General features: G+C 37.4%; 1 protein-coding gene across 3 annotated transcripts in view; it reads left to right on the forward strand.

Moving 5' to 3' along the window:
* The window catches only part of tle2b (TLE family member 2, transcriptional corepressor b), a 96,123-nt gene that overhangs the window by 69,623 nt on the left and 3,038 nt on the right, over nucleotides 1-23,462 (forward strand). For 2 of the 3 annotated variants that reach the window (XM_028443645.1, XM_028443647.1), the window contains exons 11-19: nucleotides 3,923-4,090; nucleotides 4,259-4,412; nucleotides 4,567-4,736; nucleotides 5,241-5,317; nucleotides 5,941-6,190; nucleotides 6,352-6,599; nucleotides 20,833-20,980; nucleotides 21,093-21,243; nucleotides 22,957-23,033. In XM_028443645.1, the coding sequence (XP_028299446.1) occupies nucleotides 3,923-4,090; nucleotides 4,259-4,412; nucleotides 4,567-4,736; nucleotides 5,241-5,317; nucleotides 5,941-6,190; nucleotides 6,352-6,599; nucleotides 20,833-20,980; nucleotides 21,093-21,243; nucleotides 22,957-23,033 (1,443 nt within the window). The remainder of the gene's footprint in view (nucleotides 1-3,922; nucleotides 4,091-4,258; nucleotides 4,413-4,566; nucleotides 4,737-5,240; nucleotides 5,318-5,940; nucleotides 6,191-6,351; nucleotides 6,600-20,832; nucleotides 20,981-21,092; nucleotides 21,244-22,956; nucleotides 23,034-23,462) is intronic. The other variant, XM_028443648.1, reaches the window with a different exon arrangement.

Raw genomic sequence — 23,462 nt, forward strand, 5'->3', positions numbered from 1 at the left:
GAAGTACCCCCTTTGTTGTTGTCTTGTGTGTTGCTGTGTGTTTGTTATTTTTATCATTCAGTATGTTTTTCTCTTAGTTTGTGTGTTTTTGTTGTCGTTTTGTGAGTTGCTGGTAATATTTAGTATGATTACCTTTTTTTAACTAAAAACAAACATTATAAAACCCCCTATTTTAATGCTTTTATTTGTTAATTTTCTTCTCTCTATCTCAAGTAGTGCCATCGCGTACCCCAATTTGAGAAACACTGCTCTATACCGTAGGACAGAGGATCTACATGATTTAAGAGCACAATCAGATTCAGTTAGTGGATCCATGCTACAACTGTTAGCTTGCTCTCCTGCTGTTCTAGTTGTTCTGAACACTAGTCCTTATAGCAGAAAGTCATTTGAAGTTGGTCATCAGGTGTTCTACTAAATTAGATCAATTGGTTCTGGTTCTGTGAAGTTAGACTGTTCCAACAATTTCTTCGTATTGTTTAAACTTAAAGAATCTACTCAGTGTTTGTGTTTTTGAGGACGTTGCTGACTTTGCTAAGGTGGTTATTTTTACTCATCACTTTCCCTAGTATTGACCAAGCATTACAAAAACAGAATTTTATATTTCATCATGTCAATGAAGTAGGAATGTATCCCTCTGAGCTTGTGTGCATCACCAGTATTTGGAATCGCCTTGAACTATTTTTATTTTTGTCTATCAATTGAAATGGAAAAACTCAACTCAGAGAAACTCAGAGAAGTACTAAGTAACCTAAAGTTGAATTACTCCTAAGCTGCTTAATATGCTGAGAATGTGTTTTACTTCTTAGACAAAGAATGACAAATTTAAATTGAGGTACAATGTTTTCCTTCATATTTGCACTATAGCTTGACGTACATTAAATGTGAAGTTTTTGAAGAGGTTTCCTGGCTCTCCATCACCACATCTCACATCTTCGTCACTTGCTACATCACTGCTATGTGAAACATCACCATTATCTCTGGAAGCCACTTGTCACTGAACCAGCAGCTTTTATTTAACAATGGCTCTTTGACTGTGTGCTACAGCCAACTCTTGAATAACGCATGTCTCCAACCTTGGGAGAACCAGGCTTGTTGTTCACTAGAAAACAACAATAAACACACTTGGCACCAGCCTCTTCTGTCTCCAGAGCTCTTTATGTTTTACTCTCAATGGATCAACTCTACACAAATAGTATGTGCACAACTCACAAGAAAGGATTACGTTTTTGTGTGGATTTCAAGTGAATTTGTTAAAAATTTTGCTGGATTTCCGAAAAGACGTAGCCACTTGTAAATGCCTGTTGAAGAGCACTTCGGAAGGGAGGCTGAGAAAAGATGTGAAAGGAGAATAGTGTTTAAATAGACTTAAATACGATATCCGGACTTTCTGAGAAACGTCTCGATGTCCCGCCCTAAACAGCCTCACTTCCTCCCACTGCCTCTCCCAATCTACCAGAAGCCACGCCTCTACTATTCTGCATGCGCATCGCGGAACATAACAAGGTCGCATTGATATATGTCTATGGGTCAGATAAGAGCCAAAATCATATTTACCTGTTTGCTGTTGTGACGCGCGGCCTTGTTTCCGTGTACAGGTCCACATTCACTGTGATTGACAGTCTCAAAAACAGGAAGTCGAAGCCTATTGGCTGGGCGCACTCGTCGATTGTTTGTATATAAGGGTTTATAGGACGAAGCAGGGACACATTAATGTGTATGAATGACCACCGGCAGTAAACCATAGTAAGACTAGTTAGGTATTTTTTCACATTTTAAAATCATCATACATAAACATAGATTTCTCAGAAACTCCAGATATCAGCTTTAAAGACTTAAAGCCTCATCAATAAATGACAGATCATTTGTTCGAGAAAAAAACAAAAGATAGAAAAGGTTGAATTTGCTGTTTGAAAGTTTGTTTTGATCTCCACTGTATACACTCAGTTTATCGACCTTTCTTTGTAAAGTTTCGCACATTGCTTTTCGTTCCAGTTTGTTCCCAGTATTCCCTGTGATATCACCCAACTCTGCAAGACATTCAATTTGGTCCAGATTTGGATCTTTCTGTGTAAGACCCAAAATAAATATTCGCCGGTTTTTGCAATAACTCCCTGTCTGTGAAAACACCCGAAATGTGTTGGGAAGTCACGTTGACAGAGTTTTTGGGGCAAACATGAGAAATCACGATAGGAATGAATTAAAAACACTTTAATGTGTCCGTCTTCAGGACTCCACATCCCACAATGCAACGTATGAAACTTCACCGACAATGTCACTACACAAAGCGCTTAGAGTAGAGATCAAAACAAACTTTAAAGTGGCATTTTTTTCAAGCAAAAAAATGATCTATGAGGCCCATTTAATGTCTTTTTTTTTTTTTTTTTTAATGAAAATGAAAGTTTGTCTCCAGCTGCTTTAATGTGTGTAGAACTAGAGATCTTTTCCTTATCAACGTTTGCATATTCTCCCTGAGAATGAATGGAGTTTGCAGTTTTCTTCCACAGTTCACTAAGAACATGTTTTTCGAGTTCATCAGTGAGACGTGGATGTGTGTTTAAATCGTGGATCGGTTCTAGTACCGACTGCATACCTGGACAAAATCCACAGCTTTAGACAATAAATGAAATACAAGTCCAGAAATACATCCTTCCAGCTTTTATTCCCTACATTATCCAGAATCTCATAGCCGGGAGCTTGTTCCAATTGTAATCAAAGCCATCACTGAGCAAACGCACAAACACTGACTACTACACATTAAGTCACAGTGCTCAAATAAATCAATAAATTGTACTGAAATTTGGAGTATTGGGAAAAAGACTGAACAGGAGCGACAGACAAAATCCTGAAACAAAGACCCGAGCCAAAAAATGATTCCCTTCATCACAATGACACACACACACACACACACACACACTGTCACTCCTCTGTGTCATCATGTGTTTGTCCTTGTAATGTGCCTTTGTGCTGTCTCTGGTATCTCCTTAGATTTCACTCCTTCTTTCCAACTAGTCTCATTCTACTCCACCCTCTCTCTCTCTTTTCTCTGCCCTCTTCTTATTATATAACCGTTGTCTGCTTCGTTTAAAATATGCAAAGCCGCTTACACCCCTGGAATATTTTGGCTCTTTAAATACTTCACGCATCATATCAAAACATGTTTCATCTAAGCCTTTCTGTATTTTCTTAGTCCGCACAAAAGCAGAAGCAGTCTCTGGTGTCATTGGGAGCTAGTACACATGCAAAGAGGGAAAATGGGACAAATGTGGATATTGTAAGAAAACTGAAGAAGAACATCCTGGTAAATAATGTAAATGTGGATGTGTGATAATGGAAAGAAATATGTATGTACAAGCATACAAGACTGTGGCCATTATATTGAAACATAGGCGTAGGAGCAGATCTCTGATCACTGTAACAAAGAAAAATACACACCAGCACTTTCCTCTGAGGCTGTGATGGCCCAGTGGCATCATACTGTTGGACCCATTAATGGGGAAGTGAAATGGATGGATATACTGTATGTGGATTCATTGATAACAAAGCATTGATGTTTTGATAGTTTTGTGTTTTTTGTTAATTATGGCAATACAAGCCTTTTGAAAGTCATATCTTTTGAGCCTGCAATCCGCCATTTAGTCTATGACGTCACCGACTGCACCAAATCATTCTGTGTATCTGCAAACAACTATAATCACACAGTCAGCATCATGCACACTTCAACAAGTGCGAATAAAAACTGGTATTGAGTGAGGAGAATAAGGAGAAATGTAATTATTCAAAGGTTTCCACATGGGAGATGCTGAATGAGTTACATCAGTTAACCAGTTTTTTTGAAATTAGATTAATGTGATTTTAAGAGGAAAACATTTGAAACCTGTTTGATAGATTATTGAAGAATGAAGAAGATTCTCATTTCTTCCAGGAGCCGAACTCTCCCGCTGGCAGTCCTTCCCATTCTCCCCATGGGAACGGGATAGATCGGGCCCCAACCCTCAGGAAGGAGCCCCAAGGCTCCTCCAACACAGGAGAGGCTCCATCCACACCAACCCCTCGCAGTCCTGCCCCAGGAAAGGCTAAAGACCCTGGACAGGTCAGAAGACACACATACATGCCAACTTTGTGATTTTAAATCAATTAGCTCCTGCACCTACTTCCAGTTTCTTTTCACCTTTTGTTATAACAAGATCTTTGCTAGAATTATTTTGTCAGGTTAACTTTATGTATTATTGGGAATATTTATTGTTGTATGCCTTTATAGATGGATAAGTCTCCGCTGTCCAAGTCTGGCACTCCATCCCCATCCCTCCGTGATTCCCTAACCCCTGGAGCCCCGGGAGCAACTGGAGGTCCCGGTCCAAGCACCTCCTGCCTTCGTCTGGTCAGCAAAGCAGCGACCAGTGCAGACCCACTCGGTGAGACTCACCTCACACACTCATAGAACTGTACAAAGTCTTAGTAGAAGAAGAGAAACCCCCCCTTTTCTCAGTCTACCTGTGACTGTGCATTGTCCCCCTTAAGTGTCCTTCCGTCCCTCACTTCCTCCTTCCTTTCTCCCGCCCTCCCCAGCTCTACGCAGTCCCATGTCTGTTCCCCCCGGTTCATACCCGGCTCATTTTGGCGTGGTGTCCCACGCAGGACTGAATGGTGAGCTGGCCAGCCCAGGAGGTTTTGGCGGCGCTCTAACTCTGTCACCACAAATTAGCGCAGCAGCCAGCGCCTACTCCCGAAGCCCCATGGTGAGTTCAAGTTCAGTTTATTTATTCATTTTGTCTCGTTTAAATGTTGAATTTAAGTTTGACCAAACTAATAAATGAAGCTGGTGCTGGAACTGAAGTGATCAAATAAAAATAAAAATAGAGATAGATGAGATTAGGTTTATAGGCTGATTGCAGTGTTCATTGAACAAATGAACAAGGAATGGCTTAAACACGATCAAATAAACTTCAGTAGAATTGTTATTGAACATCAGTGACATAAGAATGATGAACACAAAAGCATCTTGGTGTTATCTACCCATTGATTTATGCACATACTAGTGTCTTAAACATCATCCAACCCAAAGGTAAATCTCAAACACCATGTTTTATTCAAGCTAAAAAGCACAAAAGCAGTCAAATTAACGGCACCGCTTTCCATTCAATTAAACAAAGAAAAACTATTTTAAATCACATCAATCTGACTTCTTTTCTTTCTTTTTTTTTAATATTAAACTTTTGAATATTTCTCACTTTTTCCTCTAGGTGGCGTATGACTCTCGCTCTCACTTGAGGGCACCAGGACTCTCCTCGTCTATTCCAGGTTCCTCTGGTGGAAAACCGTAAGTTGAGGCATCATTGTCACCTGATCATCTATTCTATACGCATTAGGGTGTAATAAAACCATGCTATTCATTACACACAGAGCTATTTAACTGATCAATAAAAGGATTGAGTAAATCTGAAAAACACCACCTTGGACTTTAACAGATAATATATTTATGAATAAAATAGTTCAACATCATCTCACCTTTTTGTTCTTCTTTTTTCTACTCAAATGTCAAATCTGCATGTTTTGTGTGACTAATTTGAAATCATGAATGAGCCTTGCCTTCCAACTAGGAGAGTATTGATTGGCCATTAGCAATGCCACAGTGCCTCTGTAACACAATCAGCCATTAAGCTGTGCACTGCTCACAGAAACAGTGAGTCTAATCATTACCAGCATTCAGGAAAACACTGATAGGAAATTTAGATCATTTTCAATCACACTGAGCTTTAACATCAGTTTTCCTCAAAGTTCATGAGCAACAATCGTCTCACTCAGCGCTCAGATGTGTTTTGTGTTCACCTGTTGCTTAGTTCTGTTCTTTTTTCAATAACAATCAACTGATTTCATGTCAGATTTCTTCAGGCTGCTTTGAAGAACCTACACGTAAATACATGTTCTCCAATTTTCCCTCAGTGCCTACTCCTTCCATGTAAGTGCAGACGGACAGATGCAGCCTGTGCCCTTTCCCCCTGATGCTCTGCTGGGCCCAAATATCCCCCGCCACGCCCGTCAGATCCACAGCCTGAGCCACGGGGAGGTGGTGTGTGCCGTCACCATCAGCACCTCCACACGTCACGTCTACACGGGAGGCAAAGGCTGCGTCAAAGTGTGGGACATCAGCCAGCCAGGAAGCAAGAGTCCCATGGCTCAGCTGGACTGTCTGGTGAGACAAGAAATAATAAGATTACGTATTCATTCTTATTCTGGTCACTGACATCAAAATGCATCATATTCATGTAAAAATCTCCATTTTATCAATCTACCCTTCACTTGTTACTGCTGCTGGTGGAAAACCACCTAATGTGTCTCATCCTGTCCAATCAGAACCGTGATAACTACATCCGCTCCTGTAAAATCCTCCCTGATGGCCGGACGCTGATCGTCGGGGGAGAGGCCAGCACCCTTTCCATATGGGATTTGGCCACGCCCACTCCTCGCATCAAGGCAGAGCTGACGTCGTCTGCTCCCGCCTGCTACGCTCTGGCCATCTCGCCTGATAACAAAGTGTGTTTCTCCTGCTGCAGTGATGGAAACATCGTGGTCTGGGACCTTCATAACCAGACGCTGGTCAGGTGAGAGGGGGGAATGGGAAACATCGGAGAGAGAGAACTTTAAAAATTGAAAATAGTTCAGGTTTTTCAGACAAAAACATGAAACATTTCTTACTACAGCCTTACCGCCATTTTTTAGGGTCTGAATTTTTTTGCCATTTTTTATGCCTTATTATAGCCTTACCACCATTTTTTGGCATCTGAAAATTTTTTGCCGTATTTTATCTATTGCCTTATAGCTTTACCTCCATATTTTGGCGTCTGAAATTTTTTTGTCATTTTTTTATGCTTTACTATAGCCTTACCGCCATTTCTTGGGGTCTGAAAATTTTTTCGCCATTTTTATGCCTTAATATAGCCTTCCCTCCTTTTTTTGCGTTTGTAAATTTTTGGCCCTTTTGTATGCCTTACTATAGCCTTACCGCCATTTTTTGGCACCTGAAATTTTTTTGCCCTTTTATATGCCTTACCATAGCCTTACCTCGATATTTTGGCGTTATAAATTCTTTCGCCGTTTTTTATGCCTTACTATAACCTTACCGCCATTTTTTGGCACGAGAATTTTTTGGGCCGTTTTTTATGCCCTACTATAGCCTTACCGCCATTTTTGGCAACTGAAATTTTTTCGCCCTTATTTCTGCCTTACCTTAGCCTTACCTCAATATTTTGGCGTGAGTAATTTTTTCACCGTTTTTCATGCCCTACTACGGCCTTACCGCCATTTTTGGCACCTGAAATTTTTTTGCCCTTTTTAATGCCTTACCTTAGCCTTACCTCCACATTTTGGCGTTATAAATTCTTTCGCCGTTTTTTATGCCTTACTATAGCCTTCCCGTCATTTTTCGACATTCAAAATTTTTTGCCTTTTTTCATGCCTTACTATAACCTTACCGCTATTTATTGGCACCTGAAATTTTTTGCCCTTTTTTATGCCTTTCTATAGCCTTACCGCCATTTTTGGCACCTGAAATTTTTTGCCCTTTTTTATGTCTTACTATAATCTTACCGCCATTTTTTGGCACCTGACATTTTTTTGCTCTTTTTATGCCTTACGATAGCCTTACCGCCATTTTTTAGGGTTTGAATTTTTTTTGCCCTTTTTATGCCTTACCTTAGCCTTACCTCCATATTTTGGCATTAGAAATTTTTTCGCCGTTTTTTATGCCCTACTATAGCCTTACCACCATTTTTTGGCACCTGAAATTTTTTTGCCCTTTTATATGCCTTACCATAGCCTTACCTCGATATTTTGGCGTTATAAATTCTTTCGCAGTTTTTTATGCCTTACTATAGCCTTACCGTCATTTTTTGGCATTTGAATTTTTTTTGTCATTTTTATGTCTTACTATAGCCTTACCGCCATTTTTTAGGGTCTGAAATTTTTTCACCCTTTTTTTTGATTTACCTTAGCCTTACCTCCATATTTTGGCGCAAGTAATTTTTTCGCCGTTTTTCGTCTTACTATTGCCTTACCTCCATATTTTGGCATTGGAAATTTTTTTGCCGTTTTTTATGCCCTACTATAACCTTACCACCATTTTTTGGCACCTGAAACTTTTTTGCCCTTTTTTATGCCTTACCTTAGCCTTACCTCCATATATTGGCGTTAGTAATTTTTTCACCGTTTTTTATGCCTCATTATAGCTTTCCCGCCTTTTTTTTCGTTCAAAATTTTTTGCCTTTTTTATGCCTTACTATAGCCTTACCTCCATATTTTGGCACCTGAAATTTTTTGCCGTTTTTAATGCCTTACCTTAGCCTTACCTCCATATTTTGGCGTTATAAATTCTTTCGCCATTTTTTATGCCCTACTATAACCTTACCGCCATTTTTGGCACATCAAATATTTTGGCCTCTTTTATGCCCTACTATAGCCTTACCACCATTTTTTGGCACCTGAAACTTTTTTGCCCTTTTTTATGCCTTACTATAACCTTACCGCCATTTTTTGGCACCTGACATTTTTTTGCCCTTTTTTATGCCTTTCTATAGCCTTACCTCCATATTTTTGCGTTATAAATTTTTTTTGCCCTTTTTTATGCCAGACTATAGCCTTGCCGTCATTTTTTGGCACTTGAAGTTTTTTTTCTCATTTTTAATGTCTTACTATAGCCTTACCGCCATTTTTTGGGGTCTGAAATTTTTTTGCCCTTTTTTATGCCTTACCTTAGCCTTACTTCCATATTTTGGCGCAAGCAATCTTTTCGCCGTTTTTTATGCCTTACTATAGCCTTCCCGTCATTTTTCGACATTCAAAATTTTTTGCCTTTTTTCATGCCCTACTACGGCCTTACCGCCATTTTTGACACCTGAAATTTTTTTGCCCTTTTATATTCCTTACCATAGCCTTACCTCGATATTTTGGCGTTATAAATTCTTTCGCCGTTTTTTATGCCTTACTATAACCTTACCGCCATTTTTTGGCACCTGCCTTTTTTTGCCCTTTTTTATGCCTTACTGTAGCCTTACCGCCATTTTTTGACAGTTGAAGTTTTTTTGCCCTTTTTAATGCCTTACTTTTGCCTTACCTCCATATTTTTGCGTTATTAATTTTTTTGCCCTTTTTTATGCCTTGCTATAGCCTTACCTCCATATTTTTGAGTTATGAATTTTTTTGCCCTTTTTTGTGCTTTACTATAGCCTTACCTCCATATTTTTGCGTTATAAATCTTTTTGCCATTTTGTATGTCTTACCGCCATTTTTTGGGGTCTGAAATTTTTTTGCCCTTTTTTATGCCTTACCTTAGCCTTACCTCCATATTTTGGCGTTATAAATTCTTTCGCCATTTTTTATGCCTTACTATAGCCTTCCCGTCATTTTTCGACATTCAAAATTTTTTGCCTTTTTTCATGCCTTACTATAGCCTTACCGCCATTTATTGGCACCTGAAATTTTTTGCCCTTTTTTATGCCTTACTATAGCCTTACCGCCATTTTTGGCACCTGAAATTTTTTGCCCTTTTTTATGTCTTACTATAACCTTACCGCCATTTTTTGGCACCTGCCTTTTTTTGCCCTTTTTTATGCCTTACCTTAGCCTTATCTCCATATTTTGGCGTTAGTAATTTTTTCACCGTTTTTCATGCCCTACTACGGCCTTACCGCCATTTTTGGCACCTGAAATTTTTTTGCCCTTTTATATTCCTTACTCTAGCCTTACCTCCATATTTTTGCGTTATAATTTTTTTTTGCCCTTTTTATGCCTTACTATAGCCTTACCGCCATTTTTTGACAGTTGAAGTTTTTTTGCCCTTTTTAATGCCTTACTATAGCCTTACCTCCATATTTTCCGTTATTAATTTTTTTGCCCTTTTTTATGCCTTATTATAGCTTTACTGTCATTTTTTGGCACTTGAGTTTTTTTTCTCATTTTTTATGTCTTACTATAGCCTTACCGCCATTTTTTGGGGTCTGACATTTTTTTGCCCTTTTTTATGCCTTACCTTAACCTTACCTCCATATTTTGGCACCTGAAATTTTTTGCCCTTTTTAATGCCTTACCTTAGCCTTACCTCCATATTTTGGCGTTAGTAATTTTTTCACCGTTTTTCATGCCCTACTACGGCCTTACCGCCATTTTTGGCACCTGAAATTTTTTTGCCCTTTTATATTCCTTACTCTAACCTTACCTCCATATTTTGGCATTAGAAATTTTTTTGCCGTTTTTCATGCCCTACTATAGTCTTACCGCCATTTTTGGCACCTGAAATTTTTGCCCTTTTTTATGCCTTACTATAGCCTTACCTTCATATTTTTGCGTTATGAATTTTTTTGCCCTTTTTTATGCCTTATTATAGCTTTACTGTCATTTTTTGGCACTTGAGTTTTTTTTCTCATTTTTTATGTCTTACTATAGCCTTACCGCCATTTTTTGGGGTCTGACATTTTTTTGCCCTTTTTTATGCCTTACCTTAACCTTACCTCCATATTTTGGCACCTGAAATTTTTTGCCCTTTTTAATGCCTTACCTTAGCCTTACCTCCATATTTTGGCGTTATAAATTCTTTCGCCATTTTTTATGCCTTACTATAGCCTTCCCGTCATTTTTCGACATTCAAAATTTTTTGCCCTTTTTAATGCCTTACTATAGCTTTACTGTCATTTTTTGGCACTTGAATTTTTTTTTCTCATTTTTTATGCCTTACTATAGCCTTACCGCCATTTTTTGGGGTCTGAAATTTTTTTGCCCTTTTTTATGCCTTACCTTAGCCTTACTTCCATATTTTGGCGCAAGCAATCTTTTCGCCGTTTTTTATGTCTTACTATAGCCTTACCTCCATATTTTTGAGTTATGAATTTTTTTGCCCTTTTTTGTGCTTTACTATAGCCTTACCTCCATTTTTTGGCACCTGAAATTTTTTGCCCTTTTTAATGCCTTACCTTAGCCTTACCTCCATATTTTGGCATTATAAATTCTTTCGCCATTTTTTATGCCTTACTATAGCCTTCCCGTCATTTTTCGACATTCAAAATTTTTTGCCTTTTTTCATGCCTTACTATAGCCTTACCACCATTTTTGGCACCTGAAATTTTTTGCCCTTTTTTATGCCTTACTATAACCTTACCGCCATTTTTTGGCACCTGACATTTTTTGCCCTTTTTTATGCCTTACTATAACCTTACCGCCATTTTTTGGCACCTGACATTTTTTTTGCTCTTTTTATGCCTTACGATAGCCTTACCTCCATTTTTTGGCACCTGAAATTTTTTTGCCCTTTTTATGCCTTACCTTAGCCTTACCTCCATATTTTGGCGTTAGTAATTTTTTCGCCGTTTTTTATGCCTTACTATAGCCTTACTTCCATATTTTTGCGTTAAAAATTCTTTTGCCTTTTTTTATGCCTTACTATAGCCTTACCGCCATTTTTTGGCACCTGAAATTTTTTTGCCCTTTTATATGCCTTACCATAGCCTTACTTCGATATTTTGGCGTTATAAATTCTTTCGCCGTTTTTTATGCCTTACTATAGCCTTACCGTCATTTTTTGGCATTTGAATTTTTTTTGTCATTTTTATGTCTTACTATAGCCTTACCGCCATTTTTTAGGGTCTGAAATTTTTTTACCCTTTTTTTTTTGACTTACCTTAGCCTTACCTCCATATTTTGGCGCAAGTAATTTTTTTGCCGTTTTTCGTCTTACTATTGCCTTACCTCCATATTTTGGCATTAGAAATTTTTTTGCCATTTTTTATGCCCTACTATAGCCTTACCACCATTTTTTGGCACCTGAAACTTTTTTGCCCTTTTTTATGCCTTACTATAACCTTAACGCCATTTTTTGGCACCTGAAATTTTTTTGCCCTTTTATATTCCTTACCATAGCCTTACCTCGATATTTTGGCGTTATAAATTCTTTCGCCGTTTTTTATGCCTTACTATAACCTTACCGCCATTTTTTGGGGTCTGAAATTTTTTTGCCCTTTTTTATGCCTTACCTTAACCTTACCTCCATATTTTGGCACCTGAAATTTTTTGCCCTTTTTAATGCCTTACCTTAGCCTTACCTCCATATTTTGGCGTTATAAATTCTTTCGCCATTTTTTATGCCTTACTATAGCCTTCCCTTCATTTTTCGACATTCAAAATTTTTTGCCCTTTTTAATGCCTTACTATAGCTTTACTGTTATTTTTTGGCACTTGAAGTTTTTTTTCTCATTTTTTATGTCTTACTATAGCCTTGCCGCCATTTTTTGGGGTCTGAAATTTTTTTGCCCTTTTTTATGCCTTACCTTAGCCTTACTTCCATATTTTGGCGCAAGCAATCTTTTCGCCGTTTTTTATGTCTTACTATAGCTTTACCTCCATATTTTTGCGTTATGAATTTTTTTGCCCTTTTTTATGCCTTGCTATAGCCTTACCTCCATATTTTTGAGTTATTAATTTTTTTACCCTTTTTTTTTTTTGACTTACCTTAGCCTTACCTCCATATTTTGGCGCAAGTAATTTTTTCTCCGTTTTTCGTCTTACTATTGCCTTACCTCCATATTTTGGCATTAGAAATTTTTTTGCCGTTTTTTATGCCCTACTATAACCTTACTGCCATTTTTGGCACATCAAATGTTTTGGCCTCTTTTATGCCCTACTATAGCCTTACCACCATATTTTGGCACCTGAAACTTTTTTGCCCTTTTTTATGCCTTACTATAACCTTACTGCCATTTTTTGGCACCTGAAATTTTTTTGCCCTTTTTTATGCCTTACCTTAACCTTACCTCCATATTTTGGCACCTGAAATTTTTTGCCCTTTTTAATGCCTTACCTTAGCCTTACCTCCATATTTTGGCGTTATAAATTCTTTCGCCATTTTTTATGCCTTACTATAGCCTTCCCGTCATTTTTCGACATTCAAAATTTTTTGCCTTTTTTCATGCCTTACTATAGCCTTACCACCATTTTTGGCACCTGAAATTTTTTGCCCTTTTTTATGCCTTACTATAACCTTTCGCCATTTTTTGGCACCTGACATTTTTTGCCCTTTTTTATGCCTTACTATAACCTTACCGCCATTTTTTGGCACCTGACATTTTTTTGCTCTTTTTATGCCTTACGATAGCCTTACCTCCATTTTTTGGCACCTGAAATTTTTTTGCCCTTTTTATGCCTTACCTTAGCCTTACCTCCATATTTTGGCGTTAGTAATTTTTTCGCCGTTTTTTATGCCTTACTATAGCCTTACTTCCATATTTTTGCGTTAAAAATTCTTTTGCCTTTTTTTATGCCTTACTATAGCCTTACCGCCATTTTTTGGCACCTGAAATTTTTTTGCCCTTTTATATGCCTTACCATAGCCTTACTTCGATATTTTGGCGTTATAAATTCTTTCGCCGTTTTTTATGCCTTACTATAGCCTTACCGTCATTTTTTGGCATTTGAATTTTTTTTGTCATTTTTATGTCTTACTATAGCCTTACCGCCATTTTTTAGGGTCTGAAATTTTTTTACCCTTTTTTTTTTGACTTACCTTAGCCTTACCTCCATATTTTGGCGCAAGTAATTTTTTTGCCGTTTTTCGTCTTACTATTGCCTTACCTCCATATTTTGGCATTAGAAATTTTTTTGCCATTTTTTATGCCCTACTATAGCCTTACCACCATTTTTTGGCACCTGAAACTTTTTTGCCCTTTTTTATGCCTTACTATAACCTTAACGCCATTTTTTGGCACCTGAAATTTTTTTGCCCTTTTATATTCCTTACCATAGCCTTACCTCGATATTTTGGCGTTATAAATTCTTTCGCCGTTTTTTATGCCTTACTATAACCTTACCGCCATTTTTTGGGGTCTGAAATTTTTTTGCCCTTTTTTATGCCTTACCTTAACCTTACCTCCATATTTTGGCACCTGAAATTTTTTGCCCTTTTTAATGCCTTACCTTAGCCTTACCTCCATATTTTGGCGTTATAAATTCTTTCGCCATTTTTTATGCCTTACTATAGCCTTCCCTTCATTTTTCGACATTCAAAATTTTTTGCCCTTTTTAATGCCTTACTATAGCTTTACTGTTATTTTTTGGCACTTGAAGTTTTTTTTCTCATTTTTTATGTCTTACTATAGCCTTACCGCCATTTTTTGGGGTCTGAAATTTTTTTGCCCTTTTTTATGCCTTACCTTAGCCTTACTTCCATATTTTGGCGCAAGCAATCTTTTCGCCGTTTTTTATGTCTTACTATAGCTTTACCTCCATATTTTTGCGTTATGAATTTTTTCGCCGTTTTTCGTCTTACTATAGCCTTACCTCCATATTTTGGCATTAGAAATTTTTTTTACCCTTTTTTTTTTTTGACTTACCTTAGCCTTACCTCCATATTTTGGCGCAAGTAATTTTTTCTCCGTTTTTCGTCTTACTATTGCCTTACCTCCATATTTTGGCATTAGAAATTTTTTTGCCGTTTTTTATGCCCTACTATAACCTTACTGCCATTTTTGGCACATCAAATGTTTTGGCCTCTTTTATGCCCTACTATAGCCTTACCACCATATTTTGGCACCTGAAACTTTTTTGCCCTTTTTTATGCCTTACTATAACCTTACTGCCATTTTTTGGCACCTGAAATTTTTTTGCCCTTTTTTATGCCTTACCTTAACCTTACCTCCATATTTTGGCACCTGAAATTTTTTGCCCTTTTTAATGCCTTACCTTAGCCTTACCTCCATATTTTGGCGTTATAAATTCTTTCGCCATTTTTTATGCCTTACTATAGCCTTCCCGTCATTTTTCGACATTCAAAATTTTTTGCCCTTTTTAATGCCTTACTATAGCTTTACTGTCATTTTTTGGCACTTGAAGTTTTTTTTTCTCATTTTTTATGTCTTACTATAGCCTTTACCGCCATTTTTTGGGGTCTGAAATTTTTTTGCCCTTTTTTATGCCTTACCTTAGCCTTACTTCCATATTTTGGCGCAAGCAATCTTTTCGCCGTTTTTTATGTCTTAATATAGCTTTACCTCCATATTTTTGCGTTATGAATTTTTTTGCCCTTTTTTATGCCTTGCTATAGCCTTACCTCCATATTTTTGAGTTATGAATTTTTTTGCCCTTTTTTGTGCTTTACTATAGCCTTACCTCCATATTTTTGCGTTATAAATTTTTTTGCCATTTTGTATGTCTTACCGCCATTTTTTGGGGTCTGAAATTTTTTTGCCCTTTTTTATGCCTTACCTTAGCCTTACCTCCATATTTTGGCGTTATAAATTCTTTCGCCATTTTTTATGCCTTACTATAGCCTTCCCGTCATTTTTCGACATTCAAAATTTTTTGCCCTTTTTAATGCCTTACTATAGCTTTACTGTCATTTTTTGGCACTTGAAGTTTTTTTTCTCATTTTTTATGTCTTACTATAGCCTTACCGCCATTTTTTGGGGTCTGAAATTTTTTTGCCCTTTTTTATGCCTTACCTTAGCCTTACTTCCATATTTTGGCGCAAGCAATCTTTTCGCCGTTTTTTATGTCTTACTATAGCTTTACCTCCATATTTTTGCGTTATGAATTTTTTTGCCCTTTTTTATGCCTTGCTATAGCCTTACCTCCATTTTTTGGGGTCTGAAATTTTTTTGCCCTTTTTTGTGCTTTACTATAGCCTTACCTCCATATTTTTGCGTTATAAATCTTTTTGCCATTTTGTATGTCTTACCGCCATTTTTTGGGGTCTGAAATTTTTTTGCCTTTTTTAATGCCTTACCTTAGCCTTACCTCCATATTTTGGCGTTATAAATTCTTTCGCCATTTTTTATGCCTTACTATAGCCTTACCTCCATATTTTGGCACCTGAAATGTTTTGCCCTTTTTTGTGCTTTACTATAGCCTTACCTCCATATTTTGGCACCTGAAATGTTTTGCCCTTTTTAATGCCTTACCTTAGCCTTACCTCCATATTTTGGCGTTATAAATTTTTTTGCCGTTTTTTATGCCTTACTATAGCCTTCCCGTCATTTTTCGACATTCAAAATTTTTTGCCTTTTTTCATGCCTTACTATAACCTTACCACCATTTTTGGCACCTGAATTTTTTTGCCCTTTTTTATGCCTTACCATAGCCTTACTTCGATATTTTGGCGTTATAAATTCTTTCGCCGTTTTTTATGCCTTACCGTCATTTTTTGGCATTTGAATTTTTTTTGTCATTTTTGTGTCTTACTATAGCCTTACCGCCATTTTTTAGGGTCTGAAATTTTTTTACCCTTTTTTTTTTGACTTACCTTAGCCTTACCTCCATATTTTGGCGCAAGTAATTTTTTTGCCGTTTTTCGTCTTACTATTGCCTTACCTCCATATTTTGGCATTAGAAATTTTTTTGCCATTTTTTATGCCCTACTATAGCCTTACCACCATTTTTTGGCACCTGAAACTTTTTTGCCCTTTTTTATGCCTTACTATAACCTTAACGCCATTTTTTGGCACCTGAAATTTTTTTGCCCTTTTATATTCCTTACCATAGCCTTACCTCGATATTTTGGCGTTATAAATTCTTTCGCCGTTTTTTTATGCCTTACTATAACCTTACCGCCATTTTTTGGGGTCTGAAATTTTTTTGCCCTTTTTTATGCCTTACCTTAACCTTACCTCCATATTTTGGCACCTGAAATTTTTTGCCCTTTTTAATGCCTTACCTTAGCCTTACCTCCATATTTTGGCGTTATAAATTCTTTCGCCATTTTTTATGCCTTACTATAGCCTTCCCTTCATTTTTCGACATTCAAAATTTTTTGCCCTTTTTAATGCCTTACTATAGCTTTACTGTTATTTTTTGGCACTTGAAGTTTTTTTTCTCATTTTTTATGTCTTACTATAGCCTTACCGCCATTTTTTGGGGTCTGAAATTTTTTTGCCCTTTTTTATGCCTTACCTTAGCCTTACTTCCATATTTTGGCGCAAGCAATCTTTTCGCCGTTTTTTATGTCTTACTATAGCTTTACCTCCATATTTTTGCGTTATGAATTTTTTTGCCCTTTTTTATGCCTTGCTATAGCCTTACCTCCATATTTTTGAGTTATTAATTTTTTTACCCTTTTTTTTTTTTGACTTACCTTAGCCTTACCTCCATATTTTGGCGCAAGTAATTTTTTCTCCGTTTTTCGTCTTACTATTGCCTTACCTCCATATTTTGGCATTAGAAATTTTTGTTGCCGTTTTTTATGCCCTACTATAACCTTACTGCCATTTTTGGCACATCAAATGTTTTGGCCTCTTTTATGCCCTACTATAGCCTTACCACCATATTTTGGCACCTGAAACTTTTTTGCCCTTTTTTATGCCTTACTATAACCTTACTGCCATTTTTTGGCACCTGAAATTTTTTTGCCCTTTTTTATGCCTTACCTTAACCTTACCTCCATATTTTGGCACCTGAAATTTTTTGCCCTTTTTAATGCCTTACCTTAGCCTTACCTCCATATTTTGGCGTTATAAATTCTTTCGCCATTTTTTATGCCTTACTATAGCCTTCCCGTCATTTTTTGACATTCAAAATTTTTTGCCCTTTTTAATGCCTTACTATAGCTTTACTGTCATTTTTTGGCACTTGAAGTTTTTTTTCTCATTTTTTATGTCTTACTATAGCCTTACCGCCATTTTTTGGGGTCTGAAATTTTTTTGCCCTTTTTTATGCCTTACCTTAGCCTTACTTCCATATTTTGGCGCAAGCAATCTTTTCGCCGTTTTTTATGTCTTAATATAGCTTTACCTCCATATTTTTGCGTTATGAATTTTTTTGCCCTTTTTTATGCCTTGCTATAGCCTTACCTCCATATTTTTGAGTTATGAATTTTTTTGCCCTTTTTTGTGCTTTACTATAGCCTTACCTCCATATTTTTGCGTTATAAATTTTTTTGCCATTTTGTATGTCTTACCGCCATTTTTTGGGGTCTGAAATTTTTTTGCCCTTTTTTATGCCTTACCTTAGCCTTACCTCCATATTTTGGCGTTATAAATTCTTTCGCCATTTTTTATGCCTTACTATAGCCTTCCCGTCATTTTTCGACATTCAAAATTTTTTGCCCTTTTTAATGCCTTACTATAGCTTTACTGTCATTTTTTGGCACTTGAAGTTTTTTTTTCTCATTTTTTATGTCTTACTATAGCCTTACCGCCATTTTTTGGGGTCTGAAATTTTTTTGCCCTTTTTTATGCCTTACCTTAGCCTTACTTCCATATTTTGGCGCAAGCAATCTTTTCGCCGTTTTTTATGTCTTACTATAGCTTTACCTCCATATTTTTGCGTTATGAATTTTTTTGCCCTTTTTTATGCCTTGCTATAGCCTTACCTCCATATTTTTGAGTTATGAATTTTTTTGCCCTTTTTTGTGCTTTACTATAGCCTTACCTCCATATTTTTGCGTTATAAATCTTTTTGCCATTTTGTATGTCTTACCGCCATTTTTTGGGGTCTGAAATTTTTTTGCCTTTTTTAATGCCTTACCTTAGCCTTACCTCCATATTTTGGCGTTATAAATTCTTTCGCCATTTTTTATGCCTTACTATAGCCTTACCTCCATATTTTGGCACCTGAAATGTTTTGCCCTTTTTTGTGCTTTACTATAGCCTTACCTCCATATTTTGGCACCTGAAATGTTTTGCCCTTTTTAATGCCTTACCTTAGCCTTACCTCCATATTTTGGCGTTATAAATTTTTTTGCCGTTTTTTATGCCTTACTATAGCCTTCCCGTCATTTTTCGACATTCAAAATTTTTTGCCTTTTTTCATGCCTTACTATAACCTTACCACCATTTTTGGCACCTGAATTTTTTTGCCCTTTTTTATGCCTTACCATAGCCTTACTTCGATATTTTGGCGTTATAAATTCTTTCGCCGTTTTTTATGCCTTACCGTCATTTTTTGGCATTTGAATTTTTTTTGTCATTTTTGTGTCTTACTATAGCCTTACCGCCATTTTTTAGGGTCTGAAATTTTTTTACCCTTTTTTTTTTTGATTTACCTTAGCCTTACCTCCATATTTTGGCGCAAGTAATTTTTTCGCCGTTTTTTATGCCACCTTACCGCCATTTTTTGGCACCTGAAATTTTTTTGCCCTTTTTTATGCCTTACCTCCATATTTTTGCGTTATAAATTTTTTTTGCCCTTTTTTATGCCAGACTATAGCCTTACCGCCATTTTTTGGCACCTGAAATTTTTTTGCCCTTTTATATGCCTTACCATAGCCTTACTTCGATATTTTGGAGTTATAAATTCTTTCGCCGTTTTTTATGCCTTACTATAGCATTACCGTCATTTTTTGGCATTTGAAATTTTTTTGTCATTTTTATGTCTTACTATAACCTTCCCGCCATTTTTTTCATTCAAAAGTTTTTGACTTTTTTTATGCCTTTCTATAGCCTTACCTCCATATTTTTGCGTTATAAATTTTTTTTGCCCTTTTTTATGCCAGACTATAGCCTTGCCGTCATTTTTTGGCACCTGAAACTTTTTTGCCCTTTTTTATGCCTTACTATAACCTTACCGACATTTTTTTGCCCTTTTTTATGCCTTTCTATAGCCTTACCTCCATATTTTTGCGTTATAATTTTTTTTTGCCCTTTTATATGCCAGACTATAGCCTTGCCGTCATTTTTTGGCACCTGAAATTTTTTTGCCCTTTTTTATGCCTTACTATAGCCTTTCCTCGATATTTTGGCGTTATCAATTCTTTCGCCGTTTTTTATGCCTTACTATAGCCTTACCGTCATATTTTGGCATTTGAAGTTTTTTATGTCTTACTATAGCCTTACCGCCATTTTTTGGGGTCTAAAGTTTTTTTGTCATTTTTTATGCCTGACTATATATAGCCTTACCACCATTTTTTGCACCTTACCTCCATTTTTTGGCATTTAACATTTTTTCGCTCTTTTTTATGCCTTACTATAGTCTTACCTCCATTTTTTGGCGCCTAAACAATACATTCACTCCTTGAGCAGTAACTGAGGATTTAACAGACATTAATTTAGAGTGAATTTTAAATGCATTGTTCAAGGCAGGATTTGAACCTTGTTCCACTGGTAACTGCTTGAAGGTAGGTTGGAGCAGGTTCGGATTACACTGAGCTAAAGCTGCCCATCAGAAGTTAAGGGTAACATTCCTACTTGTGAAAGCAAAGTAAGGGTTGGTCACTGAACATTAAAAACATGTCTCTGGTTTGGACACATTACCAAATACTTAGATATTTGTAGTCAATATTCACAGAGAATGAACGGCATTGTTAAGTCATTGAGGATTTAACAAGTATTTATTTAGAGTGAAAGTTACAAATATTGTGCAGGGGAAGATTCAAACCAGGTTCCACTTGATGATAGATAGAAGCATCCTCTGATCACACTGAGCTACAGCTTTAGACATTTAATTGATGTATAATGGTTAAGAATTTTCAAAAGGTCAAAATATGGTCGGAAGAATATGAAAAATTTGGAAAATAAAAGCTTCGCATTCCAATAAACATTCTACAAAAGTAACTGCATTTCCTGATCTTTACTCTAGAGGTCACACTGTTTTCATAAGAGTCATGACACAAAAACTAATCCCTAAAATGATCAGCAGATGGCAGCAAAATAAGAGATTTCTAAATGTGGACACAATAATAATCAAACAATGATTTCATGATCTTGTTGTATGGCTGAATATTGCATTGTTTTGTTCTAGAAAGCTGTGAATAAATGTTGTGTACACGTTCAGAACGCACTTTTACTTGTGTGCTCTTAAAGTAAAGTTTATGGTTAATATGTCCTGATTTTACTGTTATTGAGATGTGTGTGTGTGTTTCCTCTGCAGGCAGTTCCAGGGTCACACAGACGGAGCGAGCTGCATCGACATCTCCAACGACGGCACCAAGCTGTGGACCGGAGGGCTGGACAACACAGTCCGCTGCTGGGACCTCAGAGAGGGACGCCAGCTGCAGCAGCACGACTTCACCTCACAGGTACACACACACACACACACACACACACACACACACACACATGGTTAGTGTCTCCCCCTCCCAGGTTTTGACTGATGAGCTCCCCACCCGCCCGTGTCTCTTCTCTCTGCAGATCTTCTCTCTGGGTTACTGCCCGACAGGCGAGTGGCTGGCTGTGGGGATGGAGAGCAGTAATGTAGAAGTGCTGCACGTCTCCAAGCCTGACAAGTACCAGCTGCACCTTCACGAGAGCTGCGTCCTCTCGCTCAAGTTTGCCTACTGCGGTACGCATGCTTTCCGTCAGCACACACTGCAGTGGGAGATTTCTTTTACCTTCCAGCTTAAAAGGAAGAAAATAAAACGTTGTGCGCAGTTTCTTGGTGCACACAAATGATGACTCAGCTTTATGTTGTAATGTATATAAGGAGAACTTCTGTTCATCATCACAAATGAACACATTATTTAAGAGCACCAACACACATTTAAAGGTCCCATGTCATGCTAATTTTCACCCAAAAACATAGTATTTGAGGATTATTTTCCCAAACTCGCCTGTTTTCCAGAGTTTTAGCCTCTGAAAAGTCACTTCCTGAGCAACTCTACACAAACAGGCTGATTGTGTATATTCATAAGTGGGCGTTTCTATAGACAGGACACTGACTTCCTCCTCTCCGCACGGTGACGTAGGGCCAGAGGATGGCCCGCCCTCCTCCCACCCACTCCGTAGCCGAGCTCATGCTGCTTTATAAACACGAGACAGAGCGTGGGGGCGGGGCGTTCGCCGGTACATACATAGACTGTAGAAAATACATACATAGCACTGCGCGAAGGACGCTGAAATGCTCACCTTCGTGGGCGTGTCTGTTTACATGTCAATCACGTAAGAGAGCGTCCTGGAGGCGCGGCTTCTTCAGCTCAGTGCCGCGTCAAATTCGTCATCAAAGTGGGAACTCGTCATCAAATTGGAGCAAGGTGTTTGGGCTCACCCTGTAGTAAGAAAGGAGCAAATCACCCTCCAACTAACGATTGAGGGAATCAATGAAAAAACACTTTGGGCATGTGTATGAAGCCCAAATAGCACTTTTATCATGTTTAAAGCATAGAAAAGTCAATTTAGCTTAACATGGGCCCTTTAACCTCCACCAAATATCCTCTTCTCCAAGACGCATCTCCAAGGATTCATCTTTTTGGTTTTCTAACTATTTTTTTCCCCCAAAGATCTAATGTTGCACTTTGACCTCCTCCTCGTGCAGTTAGGTAAAACGCGACAGGAAACTCTTCAATCTGGCAACCCTGGCTATAGCTGTTTCCATTACAGATTTTCACAAAATAAAAGCGATATTTCTTAATGTCGACAAAGTATATTTCCGTTTTGAACGTGTTACCATTAAAGGTTGTTTTAAGCAGGAGTCTCATAACTTCCGAGAAATCTCATCCCGCGAGACTTCGCTGCACGAAGACAGACGCTCCAAACGTCCCATTAACACTCCGTATTCCTTTGTTGTTTCACGTCTAATGTGGCAGCAATAATTTTCAAGTATAATGCTAAGAAATGTCCCGATCTCCTCTTCTGTTTACACGTACCGCATCATTTTTTTTTTTCGGAAAGAAGTGGTCATGTGACCAAGTACGTCACATCATGTGATGTGTATCTGCGAAAAAGGTGTTTCCATGACACATTTCAATATCAAAACATCTGAAATTCTTCCTCATGAAAGCGTAAAAACTTTTTAGCGATCCTTTTTTCGAAATCCAGGTGTTTCCATTAGTAGTTTTTATTGCACTATTTAGCTTTTGTGCACTTCCAAGGATAATGGAAACACAGCTTGTGATAACAGTGTTTACTAATGGTTTGCTTGTGTGCAATGTGATGCTGACCCATGTACTGTCTGCAGGGCTTCCATGACATCAGGTCTTAATTATACCTCTCACCTCCATCGTTGTTTGTTCACTTTGTTTACGCTGGAGTTGTGCGTTTGTGTTTTTTTTTTTTTCAGGGAAGTGGTTTGTCAGCACAGGAAAGGACAATCTGTTGAATGCATGGAGGACACCGTATGGAGCCAGTATTTTCCAGGTGAGCTCTGAGCAAACACACTAAAGGACATTGGTTCTCTCTCTCTCTGTGTGTGTGCAGCCATCTCTGTTTATCATTTCCTTCTTCTAATCTGTCACTTGCACCCTCACTTTTATCTCTGACCTTGTTCATCTTTATCTTCCCAAGTATTTGTCACATTGTGTGTTTTTTTTTTTCAACACCCTCTCTAATTTATCCTCTTGTTTTTTTTGTTTCTATTCAACATTTCACAACAAAAAATAAACATAAAAAAAAAAAAAATTTAAAAAAAAAATATATATATATATATATATATATATATATATATTTGCAAAGTCATTCCAAAATGTAAGGATGGATGTTTTCTTTTAAACACAAAGATGATGTATGACTACCGATACGCTGCCAGCGTTTAAAGCAGTCATGCAGTTCTTCACAAAGTAAAGCTTG

This window comes from Gouania willdenowi, chromosome 4, assembly GCF_900634775.1.
Source record: "Gouania willdenowi chromosome 4, fGouWil2.1, whole genome shotgun sequence".
NCBI lineage: Eukaryota > Metazoa > Chordata > Actinopteri > Blenniiformes > Gobiesocidae > Gouania > Gouania willdenowi.